Genomic DNA, 20,187 nt, shown 5'->3' with positions numbered 1-20,187 from the left:
TTACTGGCTTTCTGTAACCCTTAAACATGCACAACATTAAACCTTACTTGATGATTTATATCAAAATGTAGTCCATGTATGGCTTTCATGACCAGGGAGAGCGGTTAAAGAGGTGAAATCTGTTTTTGTTAACGGGATGTAAACATGTAACCCTGTAAACAGCTGACCATTTAACAAAGGAGTGATTGGGTTTTATGGCATTTGGCAGAACTACAGATTTTTGGACTCTAGGGACTGCCACATTCAGTATAGCTCCCCTAAGGTGTATATTATGGGCAAAGTATTAGCAACAGACTTATTAGCAAAACAAATAAATAAAAAAGAGAGGTCCTTGTTTCAGAATAATATGTGAAAATCTTCATATTCTTTTGGCCGTCAGGGAAAAGCAACAAAAACAAAGAACAATTTTTGACATCCATTACTGCTGACTAAATTTCTCCTGTGGTCCTTCACCCCAGTTCGGCGTACGACCACAACTTGGAGAGGAACGTTGCCATCAAGAAGTTGAGCCGACCCTTTCAGAATCAAACTCACGCAAAACGGGCCTACAGGGAACTGGTGCTAATGAAATGTGTCAACCACAAGAATGTAAGAGCCAGAATTTAATGGCATTTTTGTTTCTTTTTGCATGGTTTGAATGTTTTGGTATAACTCTTTAGACATTGCAGAGGATAGCCTTACCTTTTGACTGTATGAGTAGGTGTATTTCATGTAGCTAAACCTGAGCTATGAATAGAAGTATAATTTAAGCAGGTGCAGAGAATGCACAGTAGAAGTTAAAGGGGACAATTAGCTTTGAAAAGTGTGAGCAGAATGCATTTAAATTCTATTATCACTCCTGTCCGTTAAAATGATTAAGTATTGATCTGTAGAGTCACTATTCACAGAGCCGTGTAAAGTATGAGTCAGCAGGGAAGCAAAAAAATCTGCACAATATGTTGGTTTTACAGCAGAACCTGCTGAGCTCCACACAGGGAAACAAACCATAAACAATAGTGTTTTGACGACAAACATCTCGTTGCTGCTGCCTCGTTGTTGTGAATGAGGAAAACATCCTGCTGTATTCATAATTAATGCTAACACTTCCTCCTTGAACTTTTCAGATTAAGAGTTGGCCTTTCTTGTCCAGGGATGCGGATGTGAAGATGTTAAATATATAAAACAACTCCAGCAATTACACTTTTTATTTTTGCAGATTATTGGGCTGTTAAATGTTTTCACACCACAGAAGACACTGGAGGAATTCCAAGATGTGTGAGTATGAGCGAGCCAAATCACAGCTGCTCAAATCAATACAGGATGCAGAACGCCGGGGGCTTAGATGATCTTTTTGGGGGCTTAGCCAGATCTCTTGTTGTGCCTCACGTTAAATACTTCAGGGAAATGATGCTTTACAGTCAGTGGGATGTCAGGTGTGCACACTTCATGAAATGGTGTATATTAGAAAAGCACAGACTGAATCAGTTGGTGACAGGAATGAACCAGTTTTCAGGCTGATTGGCCACAATCTGTCACCAGCCTGACACTCACCTGTCCAGAGCTGTAGCTATACTTCACCGCCATGCAAACACAGCAACTGTGACTGTTCTGCTTGACAGCATTGCGCCATGTATGCATGCACTTTAGTAGTTGTTGTTGTGAGGACTCTGCCTTTAATAAGAGCAACATTGGGATATATTTAGATGAGCCCTGGATGTGTTTCGAAGTCGACAAGATGTCCATGTAAGTAGCTGTAAAATCAGGGGGGAATGCTGGGATGTGGGGGAAGTGATGGTTACCAAGAGTATGATGGGAACGAACATGATTAATGCCATCCTTTTGAAGCCCAGAGTGTGTATACACATATATGTGTGTGTGTGTTTGTGTCTGCTCTGCTGTGTTTGCCTGATTGGAGCTAAAAAGGAAACTGGACAAATCGTAGCCAGAGGGTAGCGGGGCCATCGCAGAGTTGGAGGATGAGCACTGCATTTGCGTTGGTGTTAGTATACTTGAATGTATACCGGCAAATACATATGTGCTCCCATACAATCATTGTCAATGCATTGTAGCCTTTTCCAGTCTTTTATAAGCTGTGTGCAAGCAAAGGTTCTGCTTTGTAAATAAATGCATTACATTGTAATGGGGGGAAAAAAAATCTGTCTGAGGTGACTTACTCCATGTAGGAGTTTTGAAGTGACTGATGATGTAACAGCTGACAACTATGATATCATCACTGTTTGGAGGAGATACCGTACTGTCACTTCCAAAATGCCAGGCAAATTAAAAGCTGATTGGGTGAGAGAATCTCACACTTTAATGTAGCTTTATATTCATTTGGCATGTAGGAAATGTAATACAGAGTCAGACACGTGCACACGCTGCATCTGTACACTGTAACACACCCAGTGAAACAAACATACAAAGCCCCCGTGTGTGTTTGTCTTTGCCTGCCTGTGTGCTTATTTTAACCTCTTTCCTTGCAGGTATCTAGTAATGGAACTGATGGATGCTAACCTCTGTCAGGTGATTCAGATGGAGCTGGACCACGAGAGGCTGTCCTACCTGCTCTACCAGATGTTGTGTGGAATCAAACATCTGCACGCTGCAGGGATCATACACAGGGTAAGCCATACCAGGGGGGCCACATATGCAGCTGTACATATGTGACTGGGAGCAGTTGCAAGCTAAAGCTTACACTGAGTTAAGTCTGTGTTTTTATGAATTAAAAGTATCACATCAAAGGAAAAATATGAGACTACTGAAAGATGGGGTGGTTGGAGGAAAGCGATGATGGTGGTATGTTTTTGGTGACCAGTTGTGCTAACCAATGCTTAAATAATCTCTAAATAAAATGTGATGTAGTTTAACTTCTCCCCACTCCATGGCATGCTTGTGGGCTAAGCTTTATGGGTTCTTGCAGCTTCTTTAGTGTGCAGACATAAAAGTGGAACTTTCCAGCCTATCCAGAGGATAAGTGTGCCTGCTAAAATGTCAAGGCGCTCCTTTAAAGCTGCAGTTGACTGGATCTCATTGCATTTACATTTACTCACGCTTCTAACATGAAAGCACCGGATAACACAACCAGACATTTACAGGTTGCAGTGGAGATGCACGCACACACACACACATGCACACCTTGAAGCATCACACACACAGAATGACAGTACGCACCCTGAAGCATCATAAGCTGTATGAATAGGATTTTCATATGGACACACTTGCACAGAGTGACTGGCAGCCTCCTGTCAATCACCCTCAGAGAGATGTGCTCCAGTAGATTAGCAGAGCTCCTCTTGCTCTGCCAGCCAGAACTAATTGAGCCACAGGCGGAGCTAACCAGTCTCGCTCACACTGGCACGGCACGGCACGCGAAGCTTTCATCAGGTAAACAGATGCAACGTGAGTCACGGATCGCTAGAGATCGTGCTCTCGTTTTTTGGGGGCATTGTCTCAGTGTTCAGAGCTCTCTGGTCTGTTTCAGCTGCTCAGAAGCTACCTACGGAGGAGGAAGTATGACTGACTGTGGTTTACCCCTCCAGTCTGATGTTCTTATGATTAACAAGTGATGATAATTATTATCAGGAGGATTTTCAGCTGTAGCGCATTAAAGATTTCCTGAAATTAGTGTTTGCCAGTGAGTACCCTTCAGGTGTAGTCTGTTTATTCTCTTCCCAAAACCAGACGAGGCTCATTAAGATGTTATCAGATTAGCCTGCATGTAAATAAGACTGAAAGGGGGAAATTATTGCAATAAATCACCTGGCAAATGGCCAGGTTATAGCCATAGGCAATGAGTCTTTATCGCAGGATACCTTATAGTGCCACTCGATTCTGTCAGGGTTAGCTTCAGAAGAGAGGAGACACCCTTTAGCAGATGGGTTGTTTTTTAAGTTCTTGTGAGAAAGCAGTGCCAAAAAAAAGCAGACAAGGAAATGAACACACTGAACTCAAGAGAACAGATAAACAAGGATGAAATGGTGTAACCAAACAAAACAAAGACTTTGTGGTAACAGTGATTCATCATCCTCTCGGTGGGTATCAGCTTTTCTTTTAGTAGAGGAGAGAATGATCGCCTCTTCTGAGGGAAAACAAACCCTGATATTTGAGCCCTGTTACACCAGCGACCGTGTTTCCCATATATAGACATTTCTAGGAATATTTGTCCCTGCACCAAAAAAAGTCTCCTTGCAAAGTGAGTTTGATTTTCAGTCAAGTCTTTTATTTGTCTTTTGTTAAATGTTTAATCTATATCAGGTTGTAACTTTTGTGGTGGTGTTGTGTTTGAACAGGACCTGAAACCCAGCAACATCGTGGTAAAGTCCGACTGCACACTGAAGATTCTGGATTTTGGTTTAGCCCGGACGGCCGCCACTGGTCTCCTCATGACGCCCTACGTGGTGACACGTTACTACCGCGCCCCTGAAGTGATCCTGGGAATGGGCTACCAGGCCAACGGTAAGTGCAGGCAGTGGATGAAGCGGCTTCTTGACAGCGACCGGCTAATGAGGAGCTGCTGCCTGGCCTGCTGCATGGCCCTCACCCCCTGAGATGTTTCAGGATCACTTCCCAAACACTCTCTCCCACACATACGCACACACTCCCTGTTCCTGTAAAGGTTACGCTCAGGGGGGGGGGGGGAGTTGGTATGTGTGGCATCGGTGCTTTGTGGGGAACTTCCTGTCTGAGGACTGTGGTGCCCAGCAGTGTTTTAGCATGCGTTTGATGTTTTATTAACAGGTTGCCTGTCCTGAGCTCAGCTCAGCTCAGCTAAGCTAAAAAGTAAACCTCAGTATGAATACAGGCACTAATGCATGCTTCAGCAGTTTCACCGTGCACTCCTGCTTGAAACACATCACAGTTTGAGTCTGAAGCGCAGAGGTTGACGTATGGTGTAATATGTCATATTGATCCATTAGATTCCAGAGCATCAATATCATATAGTTGAGCAGAAAGATTAGTAGAGGACTAGGAGGACTGTGCTATAAATTAGTGCAGCCCAAAGCTAACAGAGAAGAAACAAAGCATAAGAGATGTACTGCGATATGTGATTAAAACCTATCACCACTAAAACCTCAGTTGTGCATATAGATAAAAATCTATAACACTGCAGTAAAAGCTAGGGAGATGCATTGGGTGCAGCTGTGGTGCCAGTGGTTTGTGTTAGCTGAGCATTTCCTTTTAAGAAGATGGCCTTGTTGTGGGAAGTCTGAGATTCTCTGCTGTGGTTGTGTGAGACATTGACATTATCAGCACTAAGCTGCAGACACTGTGAGGTGCATGCCAGCACAGCTCATTAGGTTACCGTAATACTGGACATAAAATGTTTAGAGATGCCCACGAGTGGAATAGTTTTGTTACAATCTTCTGTCCCAGTAAAGGAAATAAAGACTGAGTTCATTGGTACAGACAGCAAAGGCTAATAACATGCTGAGAGTCAGGTGAAAGCAAAAACACTGAATGTAATTGGAGAGCTGCACTGTTTGTTTGTTACTTTTAAAATGCTGTTGGTTTAAATGTACATATTCCCCTACAGCACAGGTGCAGGTAGTACAAGTCCTCTCTTAAAAAAACAATTAGATGGTCTCATAAAAACTAATGCTCATTTTTTTTTCTCCTGCTGACTTGTTGCATCTTTCTTTCTTATTTTATTTCATTTTTTTGGCTTATTCTCTTCTCCCTCCTTTTATGCTGCGCATATGTAGTGGATATTTGGGCTGTGGGCTGCATTATGGCAGAAATGGTTCGCCACAAAATCCTTTTTCCAGGAAGGGATTGTATCCTTGAGCTGCTTGCAGCAGTGTCTGGCATTTCATGTGAAATGAAGATGGCCTCAAATCAGTCACATTTTCAGATCTTCTTTTGTTTCCTGATTTTTATTTTTATTTTTTAAAATTTTTTCTTTCTCATCAAATACATCGCAGCTATAGAAATTCTGTTTCTTGGATTTGCCTGACACCTTGACTTGCAGCCGCCCACCTGCTCTTCCTGCAGATCCACTGGCTCGACTCCCTCCTCACTCACTCGAGCAGCAACACTGTTGCTTCGAGCACCATGACTGTCACATGAAAGACCTGAAATAGAATTAATAGTTTGCTCTGCCATAGCTGAGAAGTGAACTGCATAAAATGCCCTCCAGTATCCTCGAACTGCTTACCGTATGGCTTTTGTTGTAATGTGAAAATAAAAGCTCTTAGTATGAAATTTAACACATGGTTGTTACTTTAAAAAAAAAAAAAAAGAAAAGAAAAGAAATGCTGAAAAATGATTTATTGGCCTTATTAGATGACAGTTACTCAGTTTAGCATTCCCAGCTTGAGTTGCAGCGAGGATACGGCATTTCTGCAGGAAGAAAAAGTTCTCATGAACCTTAAAAGTCAGTGTCTGAAGGAGTAATAATCATACATTTTCACAGCTGTGATGGAGACAAACACCTGTAAGACACTGACCCAGGTGTGAGAGTGCTCTCAGATACATCCAGGTCATTTTGCATCGTGTATCACATGTGTCACCTTGCACGAACGTCATCGTGTTTATGGATTATAATTTCCCCTTTCGTCTTGTTCTTATTTTCATTTTTGTTTTCGGTTTGGTTTTCAGTCCTGCATGCTAATTCGGTGGTTGTCATTTCATTTTTCAGTTGATGTCTGGTCTGTTGGCTGCATCATGGCTGAAATGGTCCGGGGTAGTGTGTTGTTTCCAGGCACTGATCGTATCCTTAAGTTGAACCTCCATCCAAACCCCCGTCCTCCTCAAACGACCGTTGTCCCATCCTCTGTCTGACATCTTGTTCATATCTTTGCACACAAAAGGGGAAAAAACCTGCCGAACCTGCTGTTTAATGAGCGATGACGACATTGCGCTCAGGGTCGACATTCATCACTCGCAGTGGCAGAGCTGGAAGAGTTGTAGCCATCTTTCATGGCAAATGTTGGCTCCTTACAGCAGGCAAAGTACAAGTTTAATTATGTGGTGACAAGAATAATGGCTCCAATCTATTTAGGTGACCCAGTAAGTCTTACTACACCAAGGTTAGCACTTCTGTTATGCTGTATCAGACCCTGTTCATTATAAATGGTTAAAACAAGAAAGTACACATGCACTACAACCCTATTTGATCCCATTAGAGAAATTGTGAAGCAGTGGAGGGAAAGAATACAGGCATAATTCAAAAAGGTCCCTATGTAACAACATATTGTTAAAGAGCTCCTTTGTTCAGTAGTTATGGGTTGTTGTTTTTTTAATGGGCGTATCATGATATCACCCACTAGTCTGAAACTTCAATATGACATTAGAATTTCACCATCTAGGTGTATTATGTATCAGACTGTAAAACTGCACACTCACTGACTACCAGTCCGCAGTTGCTAGCATATCCTAAACAGTCCTGCTTTCTGACACTTAAAATAACAAAAATTCACATAATGGACTTAGTTTTATTCAGAATAAGTGACTGAGCCCATAAGATCAGGAAAGTATTTACCGAGGTTGGGACCAAGGCCCCAAGTTTTCCTACAAACTTTCAAACAAGGCTTTTCGCAAACGCCTGTATCGCCCCCTGTTGGACACTAGAAAGAATGCTGGTTTTAGGCCCTCCCTAATTGGTTTTACTTTATGATCCAAAATCCAGCTCCACCTCTTATGTGAAAAAAGGCCATTCTGTAGCATTATGTCAATGCAATCCTCTTTAAATTAAGTCAAGGATGATATTGTCAATTGATTTGGCTGTTATCAGGATCTTATTAGCAGTGTAGCGCGTTTGGTTGAAAACGTGGCTTAAAGGCTAGCTTCCTCATTAGCTTACTTCTAGTATGCTAGCAGTCAGTAGCTTCCATTTGTCTTAATGTAAATTATTTACATTCACAAAAGCTGCTAAACAACAGACGAAAGGATAAAGAAAAAAAATCAAGAATAGCAAATGTACTTTAGCATTAGGAACTTAACAAGCAGAGCAACAGCTTTGTTGTATTCTTTTTCGGCTTTTTATTTTAATCAAGGCTAGGTTTCTCCTTCTGTTTGTTCATTCATGTTTAGGATGAACAAAGATGTGAACAAGCAGTCTGAATGTATTATCTGTCCTTACATGTGTGTGACTTGTATTTCCAACATCTGGACGTCTTACAGGTGAGCCTCACATTGCTTCACTTGGCGTCTAGCTATGCAAAGTGCAGATGTTTGAAATATATATGTGTGTATATTATTTTCCAGATTGTGTTTATCCCACTCAGCCCATCCTAACAGGTTTCTACAGAAATAATGTGCAAACGAAAATCGTTTAGTTTCGAAGCTGTGTTGTGTGGCCACCTCAAAAGTGGTGAATATTAACATCAGTCCCTCGTGATGCTTCAGTGAGAAAATTGTGACTTTAAACTGAACGGCGCACCCTGGTGGCAACGCAGTTCACCATGAAAGATGAAGCAGATTTTGAGGGGCTTGGAAAGTTTAAGAAGTCTTGAAATTTGGCGCACACCTCCAATGTGATGAGGGCTTTCTGGTTATGTGATCACTTTCATTGAATAGCGCAAAATGGCTCCACAGCGCCCCCTACAAAATTTCAAAACAACAGCCCCTGCTCTGTGTTTTATGTATGAGTCTGAAACCTGGTAAGCTTATAGGAGATATCAAGATGTACAAAAAAGTCTCTTGGAGCAATATCCCAAATCCAACAGGAAGTCAGATATTTTAAAATTAATGTGTAATTTTGGCGACATTTTCCCCTCATTTCAGGCACCGTTCTTTGACGAACTCCTCCAAGGGATTTCATCAGATTGACGCGATCTCCAGTGTGGAAAATCTAAAGACCTTTGTGATGTTAAATTGCGAAGCTTTTTACGTACAGGGAAACGGGGTGGTCATGGCTGCAAGTGGAGTTTCAATCACTCGCCAAAAAGCAGTAATCTGCTGTCACTCAAAAATACAATGTCCAATCTCTCCCAAAGGTCGCAGATATGATGAGACTCGAGCTCGGAAATGTTTGTTATGCCATTTGTCAGTAATGGTTAGAGCGCCACCTAGTGGGACGACTATAATCATGATTGAATGGGATGAAAAGTTAGCTGGTGGTTAAATGCATGAATTCCATCAATGTGACATCAGATAGGACGTGCTGGTTTTAGGTGTTGAGCGTGCCTTGACACACGTGGAGTGCGAGGGCCCTCATAACGCTGCTTGCAGCTTTAATTTGCTTTTGTTTTTTTGTTTGAGCGTTTCTTTATCAGCTCAGTATTTTGGGAACATGTCCAAACCAGAACGATGCAGCCCCGTCACAAATGTTCCTCAAACTGGAGCGTCTTATGTTCCAATCCAGCCGTACGCGTTTCTTAACACTATAACCAAAAGATATTGACCAGTGGAACAAGGTGATCGAGCAGCTGGGGACGCCATCTCAGGAGTTCCTGATGAAGCTCAACCAGTCCGTGAGGACCTATGTGGAGAACCGGCCACGGTACGCTGGCTACAGCTTCGAGAAGCTTTTCCCTGATGTCCTGTTTCCTGCAGACTCTGAGCACAATAAACTGAAAGGTAGGGGTGTCTTGTAAATTCTTACTCAAGCATAAAAAGGTAATAAGTGTTGAAACAATTTTGGTGGATGTTTGTGAGAAGGAACAATGAGGCAGTCATTAGTTATACCACAATGTGTTTCGGTTTTACTGCTTGAAATCACCGTTGTAAAGCTGTGGCATTCTTTTGTAATGTAGAATTTATCATCTGTGACTTTTTAGAGGTGGTTTTTTGTTTTGTTTTGTTTTGTTTTTGCATTTGGAAGTGTAACAGATGAGTCCGTGGGTAGTCAATGAGTTCACATTCAAGGATGTGTAAATATGAACTTCTCCTCCACGTGTGCTTTGGGTTTGCAACCTACCAAATATCTGCTGACAGCAAAGCCAAAGCAACAGATCACTGCTCGGTGGCAGTCTTTGCTTAACCACTTATTATAGAAGCCGGGAGCACCAAAGTTGTTTCTTCTGTGAAGAGGAATTCACCTCAAAAGCATGTCTTTCTCTGTAAATGGAGAGAAGGTGACAGGAACACTCGCAGTGAGTGCCGCAGAGTTGTTGTAAGATGTCGCAAAAACAAAGTAGTTCTTTTTCAGTCCTCGTTACTTCACAGAGGTAGGAACATGTGATGACAGTGTGTTCCCCCCTCAAGTTCTCTGCTTTAACAACAGCAATTTGAATGTTCACTAGCTGTGATGACTCACTCTGTCAGGCTTCATACAGAATGTGAAACAATGTGTGATAATCAGGGCGGATGTCCTTGACAGACTCAAATGGTGACAAAAGTGGATACATGTTCTCTGTTGAAAAGGCAAAAACCTAGGCGAGTTTCCCATCTTGGATAGCATCGGGGAGCAGGGTTTTGAAAGTTGGCTTTATTTGTTCTAAAGGCTTTGTGCAGTTTTTTTTTTTCTAGTTTAAGGTCTGTGTGAGTCGGTGTTAAAACCCTAAAATAGACATCACAGGTACAAACCTCTGAGTGAGCACATAAGCTCTAACCACTTTAGAGCTTATGGGTAAAGACCTTTTGCTTGGGAGGGGGAGCCAATTGCAAGAAAGCTTAATTCTCTCAGTCATACAGGCCTAGAGATTGGTTGATGACCCCCTATCAACCTCTGGTAGCTAAGGTACAATATGTATTCCCTGGGTAAAAATGGTCACAAGGAGAATGCTGCACCAAAAACCTCCTTGTGAATTCTTTGGTTGCTAGTAGATTGGCCTTGTTGCCTGTGGTTTGCATGGAAGATGCCCACACTCGCCAGCCAATCAACAAGCAGTCGTGAAACTTGAACAAATGTGGCGCCAACTGAAAGCCGAGAATTTTAGCCTTGAAAGTAAAAGTTGTCTTACTGCTGAAATCAACCAATGATACAACTTTTACTCTGAAGCTGAACGTGCTCTGTTTCTGATTTGCGCCTCACTCTTCAGTTTTGCTGCTGCTTAGCAATTAGTTGGTGAGTGTTTGCAAACAAGTTGGCAACAACAAGCAAACTCCTGTAACCCCTCACCATTGCTAGTTTACAAATCCTCTGTGTGACTAGTCTGTATGTGAGTGAGGCCTTAACTTAAAAAGGGGTGGGCAGTGTGATTCAGATAGAGGTAAACTAAGGGTCACAGAATAAGATAAATGGGGATTAATCTCAACTGTGAACCTCAACCAGTTGTGGCAGATGGCTGCCCCTCCCTGAGCCTGGTTCTGCTGGAGGTTTCTTCCTGTTGAAAGGGAGTTTTTCTTTCCAGTTGTCACCAACTGCTCACTCACAGGGGGATGTCTGATTGTTGGGGTTTTATCACTACTATTGAAGGGACTTTACCTCACAATATAAAGAATATTGAAGGGACTGTTGTTGTGATTTGACAAGCAATTGCTTTTGTATTAGACAAAAGCAAATTGAGTAAAATGTGCAAAGGTACTCTAGTAGGGTCTGAAAATATACATTTGGAGCTGAATAGAAGCAGAATAGAACCCCTTTATGGAAAAACAGGACTTTATAAGTGGCATCACAGAAAAGTTTTTATGAATTTTTTTTCCTTCCTGGTGGATACTCATTTGTTTACATATCAAAGCGGTTGCTGCCTACATTGTTTCCTGCACCAACATCCCATCTCAACAGGAAATGCATCCCATCAACCAAGCTGCACACTCCTGCATATTTTTTATGTTCAATGATTTCCTTTCAGCGAGCCAAGCCCGTGACCTCCTATCAAAGATGCTGGTAATAGATGCATCAAAGCGGATCTCAGTGGATGAGGCTCTCCAGCACCCCTATATCAACGTGTGGTACGACCCAACTGAGGTGGAGGCAGTAAGTACTTGACTTTAGTGTATTTTCAGTGCCTCCCTGTTCCAGTGATAATCACATGGAAGTGATTATAACTGCTAATACCATCCATGTTCATTGATTTTGGCAATCACACCTGAGCTCTGCCCATTTCAGACCTCTTAAAAAATCCCTAATGTGCAACACCAAAGCCGCTCTAAGTGTAATATAATTTGCTTCAGGCTGGAATATATCCCTCATATTGAATACCTGATGGGAAAATTCGATTTAAGGGTCTTTGAAGTTTAGCAGGAATGCAACAGTGTAGCTTTTCTCTGTAGAACATTGAAACATTTCCTGTAAAATAAGTGAAAAGGTAAAGTTTAACACCTTTCAAATGCCATTTTAAGCTCCCTTTTCTGTCTCAAGACCACAAACTTGTAAAGCTGTCTCTTTGTGCTTCAGTCTCTAAAATTGAGATGGTCACAAATGTGAAGCCTCTCCTTGAAAACGCAGTGACTCAGCCAGTGCAGATTGATTTTTGACTGCGTTTTGGCAGATTGGGAAATGAGGCGAATTGTTGCTTTTTCCTCCTCTCCCCTGTCTCCTGTGGATTCCTCAGAGCTGACGGTGCATCCTTGAAAAGTGCAGATTTATACACAGATTGCGTTCTGCCATTACACAACTGCATCAAATCATATGAGCTCTTCTGAAGGCCGTCTATAACTCATGAGTTTGTTTGTGGTTTTTCTGGAGTTGTTCATCCTCCCAGGTTTTTACCCTTTAGCCATAGAAGGCTGACGGGTCAGATGGGTTTGAATCTCAGTGACCTTGACCTCATGATCAGAGATGAAGTTTTATGAAAACCTTGTGAATACAAGAAGAAGGTGATGTAGTAATACCATAGGTGTGTCTAATAGGAGGCTGAGGGGTACCGCTTGTAGTCGCCAGTACTTTTCAACTCAGGATTCACTGAGTTTGAGACATCCTCATACACCTGCTGTAGTGTTTAGATTGAATGACTTCTGTAAATTTGACCTCTGGTGTGGTAACGCTCATAAATCAGAGGTTACTAGTGTCGGCGTTTGTCTCTTAAAGAGGCAGCATCAGTATCTTCTCTTTGCTCTGTTAAAGAGTTAGAAAAGGGAGAAGAAAACCTGGCCAACTGTTTAAGCTATGGTCTGAGTCTATAATTTGTGCGGATGTGATATGAGTAAAGTGACCATTTGGTAAAAAGACACATTATTCTGTTTTTCTCTCCAGCCACCACCGGTGATCACAGACAAGCAGCTGGATGAGCGGGAGCACACAGTGGAGGAATGGAAAGGTAGGAAGGATCCTCTCCTCTCCTCTCCTGTCATAAGTACTTAGCCGTTTACAGGGTGATGCATAAGGTTGGTCTAGCTTTGTGCTTCGCAGCCTGTGGGACATTTAATCTTTGTTCTAGAAGGGAGTCGCATGTTTTCCTCTGCACAGTCTGTCAGAAACCATAAATGCTCCAGTGTCAGATCCGTAGTCCTCATTTTCTGCTGAAAATAACTCCGTGTCCAAAGCAGCATATTTCCCCCACCGCTCCCCTCGGCCAGAACATCAGACGTTTACTGGCTTGGGAGAGAGAGGGAGCGAAACAGGAAAGGCTAATTTTCATTGGTGTATAAATGCAGATTAATATTTTGTTTTCGTAGTCTATGTCTGCAAAATGAACTTGAGCTTTTAAATCACATTAGTGCAGGACTTTCGTTCATTCTTCATGGTTACTGTACAATCTCCATCATCTGTTTTTAGTCACAAATACTAAGGTGTGCAAACCTGCATCACCTTCCTGCTTGGTCTTTATTACTCTAACTGTTCCTTTAATGTGAAAATGGTAAATATAAAGCCTTGTGGATTCATTCACAAAAATACAGATTCCTGGCTGATGATTGGAAGCCTCGTGGGCACAAAATGAAGCGTATGCTGAGGTGCTAAATACTAGAGTTGTTTTATACTGGTGAGGAAAAACCCACAGGCTACCATGTAAAATGTATCTAATGCATACAGGTTCAGTTCTCTCCAGCTAATTTATCCTTCATGACAAACATTTGATTTTAGTGGTGTTAAGCCTTAAGGATGAATGGGTGGACACAGTGTCAGTGCTGCATTAGTTAGCACGACTCTTACATTTAAATATAGTCACGTCTGTTTTTATGAAACAAAACAAACTGAAAAACAAGCAAAATAAGTTTAAAGTTGAACCAATGTTTCCTTAAACTAAAATGCATATTTTATGATTCAAAGTAATTTTCAATGCCTTAAAAACTAAAGTGGGTAGCTGTTTTTCTTGTGTCCAGTCACATGATGAGATTAAGCAAAACAGTGACCTCATCATTTTTGGTCACAGGTGTCAAACTCAAGGCCTCGAGGGCCGGTGTCCCTGCAGGTTTTAGATGTGTCCTTGATCCAACACAGATGATTTAAATGGCTAAATTACCTCCTCAGCATGTCTTGAAGTTCTCCAGAGGCCTGGTAATGAACTAATCATTTGATTCAGGTGTGCTGACCCAGGGGGAGATCTAAAACCTGCAGGACACCGGCCCTCGAGGCCTGGAGTTCAACACCCTGCTTTAGGTTCAGGTTTTTGAAAATACTTGAGATTTTTTAATAGTAAAAGAGGCATTTTCTCCATGTTAGTGTTCCTTTGAATATCTTTAAGCTCCTCCATCCTAGCAGAGCAGTGACAACAACAGGAGGTTCACACCTGAAAGTGTAAATGTGACACACAGATGGCTTGAAGACACACTGTCCCATTTCTGTCTCCTTAGAGTGAAATGTTCCCGTGTAAACTGGGCTTCATTTATTACCATTTTTTTATCTGAAGCTTTTTGCCAAAAGAAGAAAAACATTTGTGCATGACCTCATCTTAAAACTCTTTCACCCTTTTTTTTTTCCTTCAGTTTTTAAACTGATCTGAATGAATGTGTTCATTGTGTTTGTTACAGAGTTGATATATAAAGAAGTCCTAGACTGGGAAGAAAGGACAAAGAATGGCGTCATCAGGGGACAGCCGGCGTCCATAGGTTGGTGGACTTTGTTATGTGAGAGAAGGAATGCGTTTGTAATGGAAGAGGTGAATATGTTTGCATTGCACAAGACGTCTGCGCACGATCACAGCTGCTGCACTATATTGCAAGTGATAGTTAATGTATCTGAGACAAAGATGCTTTCCTTCAGATAACATTTGCAGCGCTTTGATTTCATTTCAGTAATCGCTCTAATGGGAGCAGATGCGAGCAGCGTTGGTCCTGACGTGACCCGCGCTCACATTTTTGTTCATTTATTTATTATTTCGGTGAATCTTCAAAGTCGTGCAGATAAACCGGATACTTTCAGGCATTTATACGGCGTGTGGTTCAGAGTGAATCCACTCTTTGGTTTGCCAAATGTAAAAACCAGCCTTCACGTTCTTGTCTTTATTAGATCAGCTGCTAAAGCACAATGCTGTTCAGTGAGTGACCACAGGCCCATCCCTGCTTCTCATAGCACAGGTGCAGCAGTGAGCAGCAGCCCCCAGCAGCACCACCAGCACCATCCCTCCACTTCTTCCTCCACCTCCGCCAATGATGTCTCCTCAATGTCCACCGACCCAACCCTGACCGACACCGACAGCAGCCTGGAGACAGTCGGCCCCGCCGCCGCCGCTGCTGCTACGGCCTCCGGCCCCATGGGCTGCTGCAGATGACTATCGCCTACACCTGGTTCTGGGCTGGGCCACACCACCTGGTCACATCCAAGACCACCAGCCCGACATCGGCCCCCCGACCCACCCGCTGTGTTTGCCTCCCCTCCGTGCTCGTCTTCAGTAGTGTAGCTTTAACTAGCTAGCTGTTTGAAACATTTCTGAAAGGACAGATCTTTTTCTTTTTTAATGAAAGCTGTAGTCTTTTTAAAAAAAAAAAACATAATTAGGATTTCTTTTCATTTGAGTCCTAGCTGTAATTTATTGTGGCATTTCTTAATTTTTTCAGAAACCTGAGATGATCAGAGAATTTTTATCATTTCACTATATTCCGGTTTGTATGAGCCAACAGTGAAAATTTAAAGAAATATCTGTAAAATGTTTCAATGTGATTTTTTTTTTTTTTTTTTTTTTTTTTCCCCACTTGTTAAGCTACTGCTTTTACAATTTGCCATATACATGTAGATTGAGTTTGTACAGATTTTATTGTAGATGTAGTTTTATTCTTGGATACAAGTTTGCAGTGAGCCATTGAAAACCTAATTTAATTGACAAACTTTGTCTTAGTTCTCCCCCCGTTTCTATTCTCTCTCCCATAATGTGGATATTAGATCATATGTATATCCTTTTATTTGAACTCTTTTGAATCACTACTACATTCATTGTAAATTTTAACTTTAACGAAAGCTTTATAATCAACATATTTTTCCCATCATTTAAAAATGCTGACATTTTCTCCCCATGTGATTGATTTTTGTTTTTGTTTTTTTTACCTTCTACTCTTACTACAGGATTGGTAATGGCACAGTTAGGTCCTGGAGGATATCCTCTCAATGACTGTCTTCTGTATTATTTTTAAGTGCTTTTAAAGTACCTCTTATCTGCAGCTGGCTGTGCGACACGTTGGACGTGGATACGCGGAATAGTTTCAGTATCAATTCGGGACTTCAGAATGTTCTTCATCGTGCTTCGGGAGGTTTTTGTAAGACGTAGAGTAGTTTCAAGTTGCGAAGTTGGCGATGGCGTAAGTGGAATGTGTTTCGGTCAAGTAGGGCGACGTGATATTCGAGAACGCATGCGAACGTGTTGATATTTGGCATCTCGGAGCGACAGCGGTTAGGTGTAAAAGGTGTGTGTCTCCTTACTCCCGGATCCCCTTATTAGTTATGCGTTTTTGTTTTCAATTTTTGTAAAAATCAGCGAACACTTTGCGAACTAGACTTGCCTGCAACTATGGATCAAACTAACTATATCTATATATAAACTAGCAGCACAAAAACCAGAGTCAAAAGAAACAAATTTTTTCTTACTGTATGCAATAATAGCGTCCTGTTTTGAGTGTATATGATTTTTGTGTTGAAAGGAAAAGTGCCTGTTTGTCATTCATTCCTGAGTGCGTGTAGGAGGGAGCGTTTTATCCGTCAGCTTCTGGATAACAACGGTAGTTTCCATGTCAGAGCGGTGACGTGCGAGGGGAGGTCGTAGTTCTCACGAGCGTGTTGTATATTTTTCTACTTGTTTTGGTTTTGGACTGTTGAGCAAGAGACTGCGGTGTCTTGCAGGAGAGGGTGGTGGTGACGTATGCATTGAGGTGCTTATGCATTTGTTGGAGTCATTTCAGAAGAAGAGGCAGTTTTACCAAGGTCTTTCATCAAAGTAAAAAGAAGTGTTTCTTTGCAGTGACAGCAACCAACATATAGAATAATGACAATTTTTATACATGTAATTTTCTTTAAGTAGTTCATTTAATTTGTTGACTGATGGACAGAAAGAGGAAGTGCTGGGTCAAGCTATATGAGCAAACTCTGCGACTGAATTCATGTTAGTATTTTAAAAAGCTTTAGATAAAGTTTAATATTGGAACGGCAGATTGACACTATAGTAGAAAAAAGGCAGAGCCACACAGCCACAGCGCACATAACACTTGTGGTATTAACTGAAAGAAATGTCCTTGCCATGTTGAATGAGCTAGCCATATTAGCTTATTTCCTGCGGCAAACCTGCCTGCCTACAAATGTTTGCATAATATGTGATGCGCTCTCACGTGGTTCGTGGATGCTGACAGCAGAGGAGCACATGCTACAGTGCTAGGATTGTCAAATTGTGAAAGACAACACCGTCTGCATCCTGTTGTTTTGGTGGTGACGTTATCTTTAGACTGTAGCATACGCTGTAACTCCACTCAGGCAACTTGTCTGCCAGATATTTAACCATTTATTAACGGCATGATTTCTCAAATATTAAAATTATCTGTAGTAAGATTAATGTAAACGCCTAATATTGCACCAGTTTGTGATGGCTAATGCTCGCTAATAGAGTCCCAAGCTAACCATATTACATAAGCCAACTAGCTGTCCAAAGGCCTATCTGATCCAAACTTATCAGATCAACAGACAAACATAAAACAGATTTTTATTCAGTACAGATTTTCCCAAAGGGTGGCATGTTTTCTTTCCTGAGCTAGCATGTAATTTATTAGCGAAACAACTGTATGTTTGGGTTGTTTTTTTTTTTTAATACACATGTTATGTTACTAGCTTTGCTGGTGTCATTTAGCTACACAGCCAATAGTATTTCATATATCAGTAGACAAACATGGCTATCACTTAGCTGCACAGTTGTTAATATTTTACATTACAAAGCAAAAGCTGGCTCTATCAGTGAGCTATAGGACAGTTAGCATCCAAAATGGCAGCCTGGTGTTAGCTTAATATCTGGTGTGTCAAGAGGCAAATGTTAGCTTTAACACTGAGCTACACTGTACAAAAGTATAAAAGATGGACGCAGTCTCTGTGATGACATCTACCTAAAAACAGGAAAGTGTTTACTGAGGTCAGAGCAGAGTGCTGTTTCTCCGAGCTTTATTTTTAATAGCCCACTCGTGGCTATTAAAAAGATTGCAAGTTTAAGGACAAAGTACAGCATTAGCAGCTGTGGCGCTTCACCCATACAGCACAAAGAATCAACCTGCAGTCATTTAGTTTCTAGCTAAATGTTGTAAACTAAAAATTGCTTTTTTAAATGACACAGTTAATGGACAGAAGCAGTGGTATGCATCAAATTGTCATATTAGCTGAAAAGAAAGATGACGTTCTGTAAAGTGCTCTTAATTTTCTTAGCCCATCAGTAGGAACCAATAATTGGAGTATTTTCTTCTTTTTAGGTTGTTGTTGTTTTTGTCATTATTACATCTCTCAACCACTTTCATTCTGATTCAAGTCAGCTTTGATGAACTACCTCACGCTGAATTTCTGCCCGTTCTTGCATATAGTCGCCTGCAGAATTAGCTGTCGAAGACATGTGAATAACAGATTCCATTATTTATTTATTTGAAAGTGTACTATTTGTCGGTTTCAACAGACTTCTAGTTTTGTACATTATGTATACTTCACCTAGAAGTAAGAGAATTGTTATATGTATATTTTTTTTGTTGTTGTTTTCTTTTTGTTTTTGAACTAAATGTGCAATACCTTCAGCAAACTGTGCGAGTAGTATGTGATGGGCCTAGCCTTTGTTAGCTGTCTCCTGAAGGTAAAGAAAATGTTTGGTACTGTCAATCCATGTTTTGATTTATTTTTGATTTTTTTTTTTTTTTTTTTTTTTTTTTTTTAAATGAATAAGATCAGTTTTTATTTCTGTGACTTGTTTATAGTCAAAATGTTACGTATTTGGTCTTACCCGTCAAAAAACAAAGAAACAAACAAAATCTTTCACCTGGAGTTTGATGCAGAGACCGAAAGTTCTTTGACTCACATATGGGTGACAGATTTTTGATTTGGGGACATGGTTAGAATAATATTGTTAAGAAACACACACAAAAAATGAGTCAATACCTACGAGAATTCATTATATGTATGGTGCTGGTTTGTAATGTTTGCTAGTGAATCCAGCCATGCAAGTAGTTTTAAGATTTCCTGGATCTGCGACACCCAAAAAAACGCAACCCACAAAGAAGTGCACTACTAGAATACATGCATTGGGATCTGATGATGCCACCTCTTAAAAACTCAAAAATGAAAAAAAAAATGAAAAAAATAAAATATACTGCAAATAAAACAAATACACGTTGATTCATTCATTGTATGTCTATGTCTGTGAATAAAGACAGATGCAGTTCTTAAGGGTACTCACTTTAAATCCCTGCATTTAAATCCTCCCAGAAGTAGCTAAAACTACCAACAGAATATGTATATTCAGTGTAATCTTTATTTAACTGTGAAAGTCATTAAAGACACATTTCGCCTGGAAAAGGGTGATACGGAAAGTGGTCTTGGGCTAAAAAAAAAAAATACAAACATTTCAACATACCACCTGGTAAAATACTGCCCCCTGGTGGTGCAAGGTTTATTGAAGATTTGCAGGGGGTAATTACATAAAGTATCTTTTAGGACCAGCAAACTGTGAAGCAGCATAATAACAGTAATGACAATAATAATAAAAAATTATTCATGTAGTTGTCCTTAAACATCACCACACATGTCAAACATTCATGAAACCCTGTCAATTAAAATGTAGCTTCTGTTGAGACAATCAGTTTGGGTCAGTTATGATATAAGCATCAGCTAAGGACAAGTATTGATGTGTGTGTGTGTTTTCGTTATTTGTGATATTTTGCAGGTACAGTTAAGAGTAACAAGTGATGACCAATGTAAATGCACTGATGGCCAAATTCAGATTTAGTTTTACTGTATACTTATTAGGATGAGACTCATGACTATAGCTTGGTCACCAACCACTC

At 40.9% G+C, this 20,187-nt stretch overlaps 1 protein-coding gene across 5 annotated transcripts in view; it reads left to right on the top strand.

The window, feature by feature from the left end:
* Positions 1-19,575, top strand: part of mapk8b (mitogen-activated protein kinase 8b) — a 30,953-nt gene extending 11,378 nt beyond the window's left edge. Inside the window, exons 3-12 of one of the 5 annotated variants that reach the window (XM_031748872.2) lie at positions 459-588; positions 1,196-1,254; positions 2,463-2,601; positions 4,269-4,434; positions 6,617-6,688; positions 9,316-9,498; positions 11,655-11,779; positions 12,998-13,061; positions 14,713-14,790; positions 15,259-19,575. In XM_031748872.2, the coding sequence (XP_031604732.1) occupies positions 459-588; positions 1,196-1,254; positions 2,463-2,601; positions 4,269-4,434; positions 6,617-6,688; positions 9,316-9,498; positions 11,655-11,779; positions 12,998-13,061; positions 14,713-14,790; positions 15,259-15,452 (1,210 nt within the window). In that variant the 3' untranslated portion in view covers positions 15,453-19,575. Of the gene's footprint in view, positions 1-458; positions 589-1,195; positions 1,255-1,739; positions 1,979-2,462; positions 2,602-4,268; positions 4,435-5,681; positions 5,754-6,616; positions 6,689-9,315; positions 9,499-11,654; positions 11,780-12,997; positions 13,062-14,712; positions 14,791-15,190 lie in introns of those variants that run through there. The other 4 variants (XM_039616288.1, XM_039616289.1, XM_031748871.2 and 1 more) reach the window with 4 other exon arrangements.
* The last annotated feature ends 612 nt before the right edge of the window (positions 19,576-20,187 follow it).

The sequence above is a fragment of the Oreochromis aureus genome, linkage group 8 (assembly GCF_013358895.1).
Source record: "Oreochromis aureus strain Israel breed Guangdong linkage group 8, ZZ_aureus, whole genome shotgun sequence".
NCBI classification, from domain to species: domain Eukaryota; kingdom Metazoa; phylum Chordata; class Actinopteri; order Cichliformes; family Cichlidae; genus Oreochromis; species Oreochromis aureus.
Note: the sequence above shows the minus strand (reverse complement) of the source record. Positions and strands in the feature narration are given on the sequence as shown.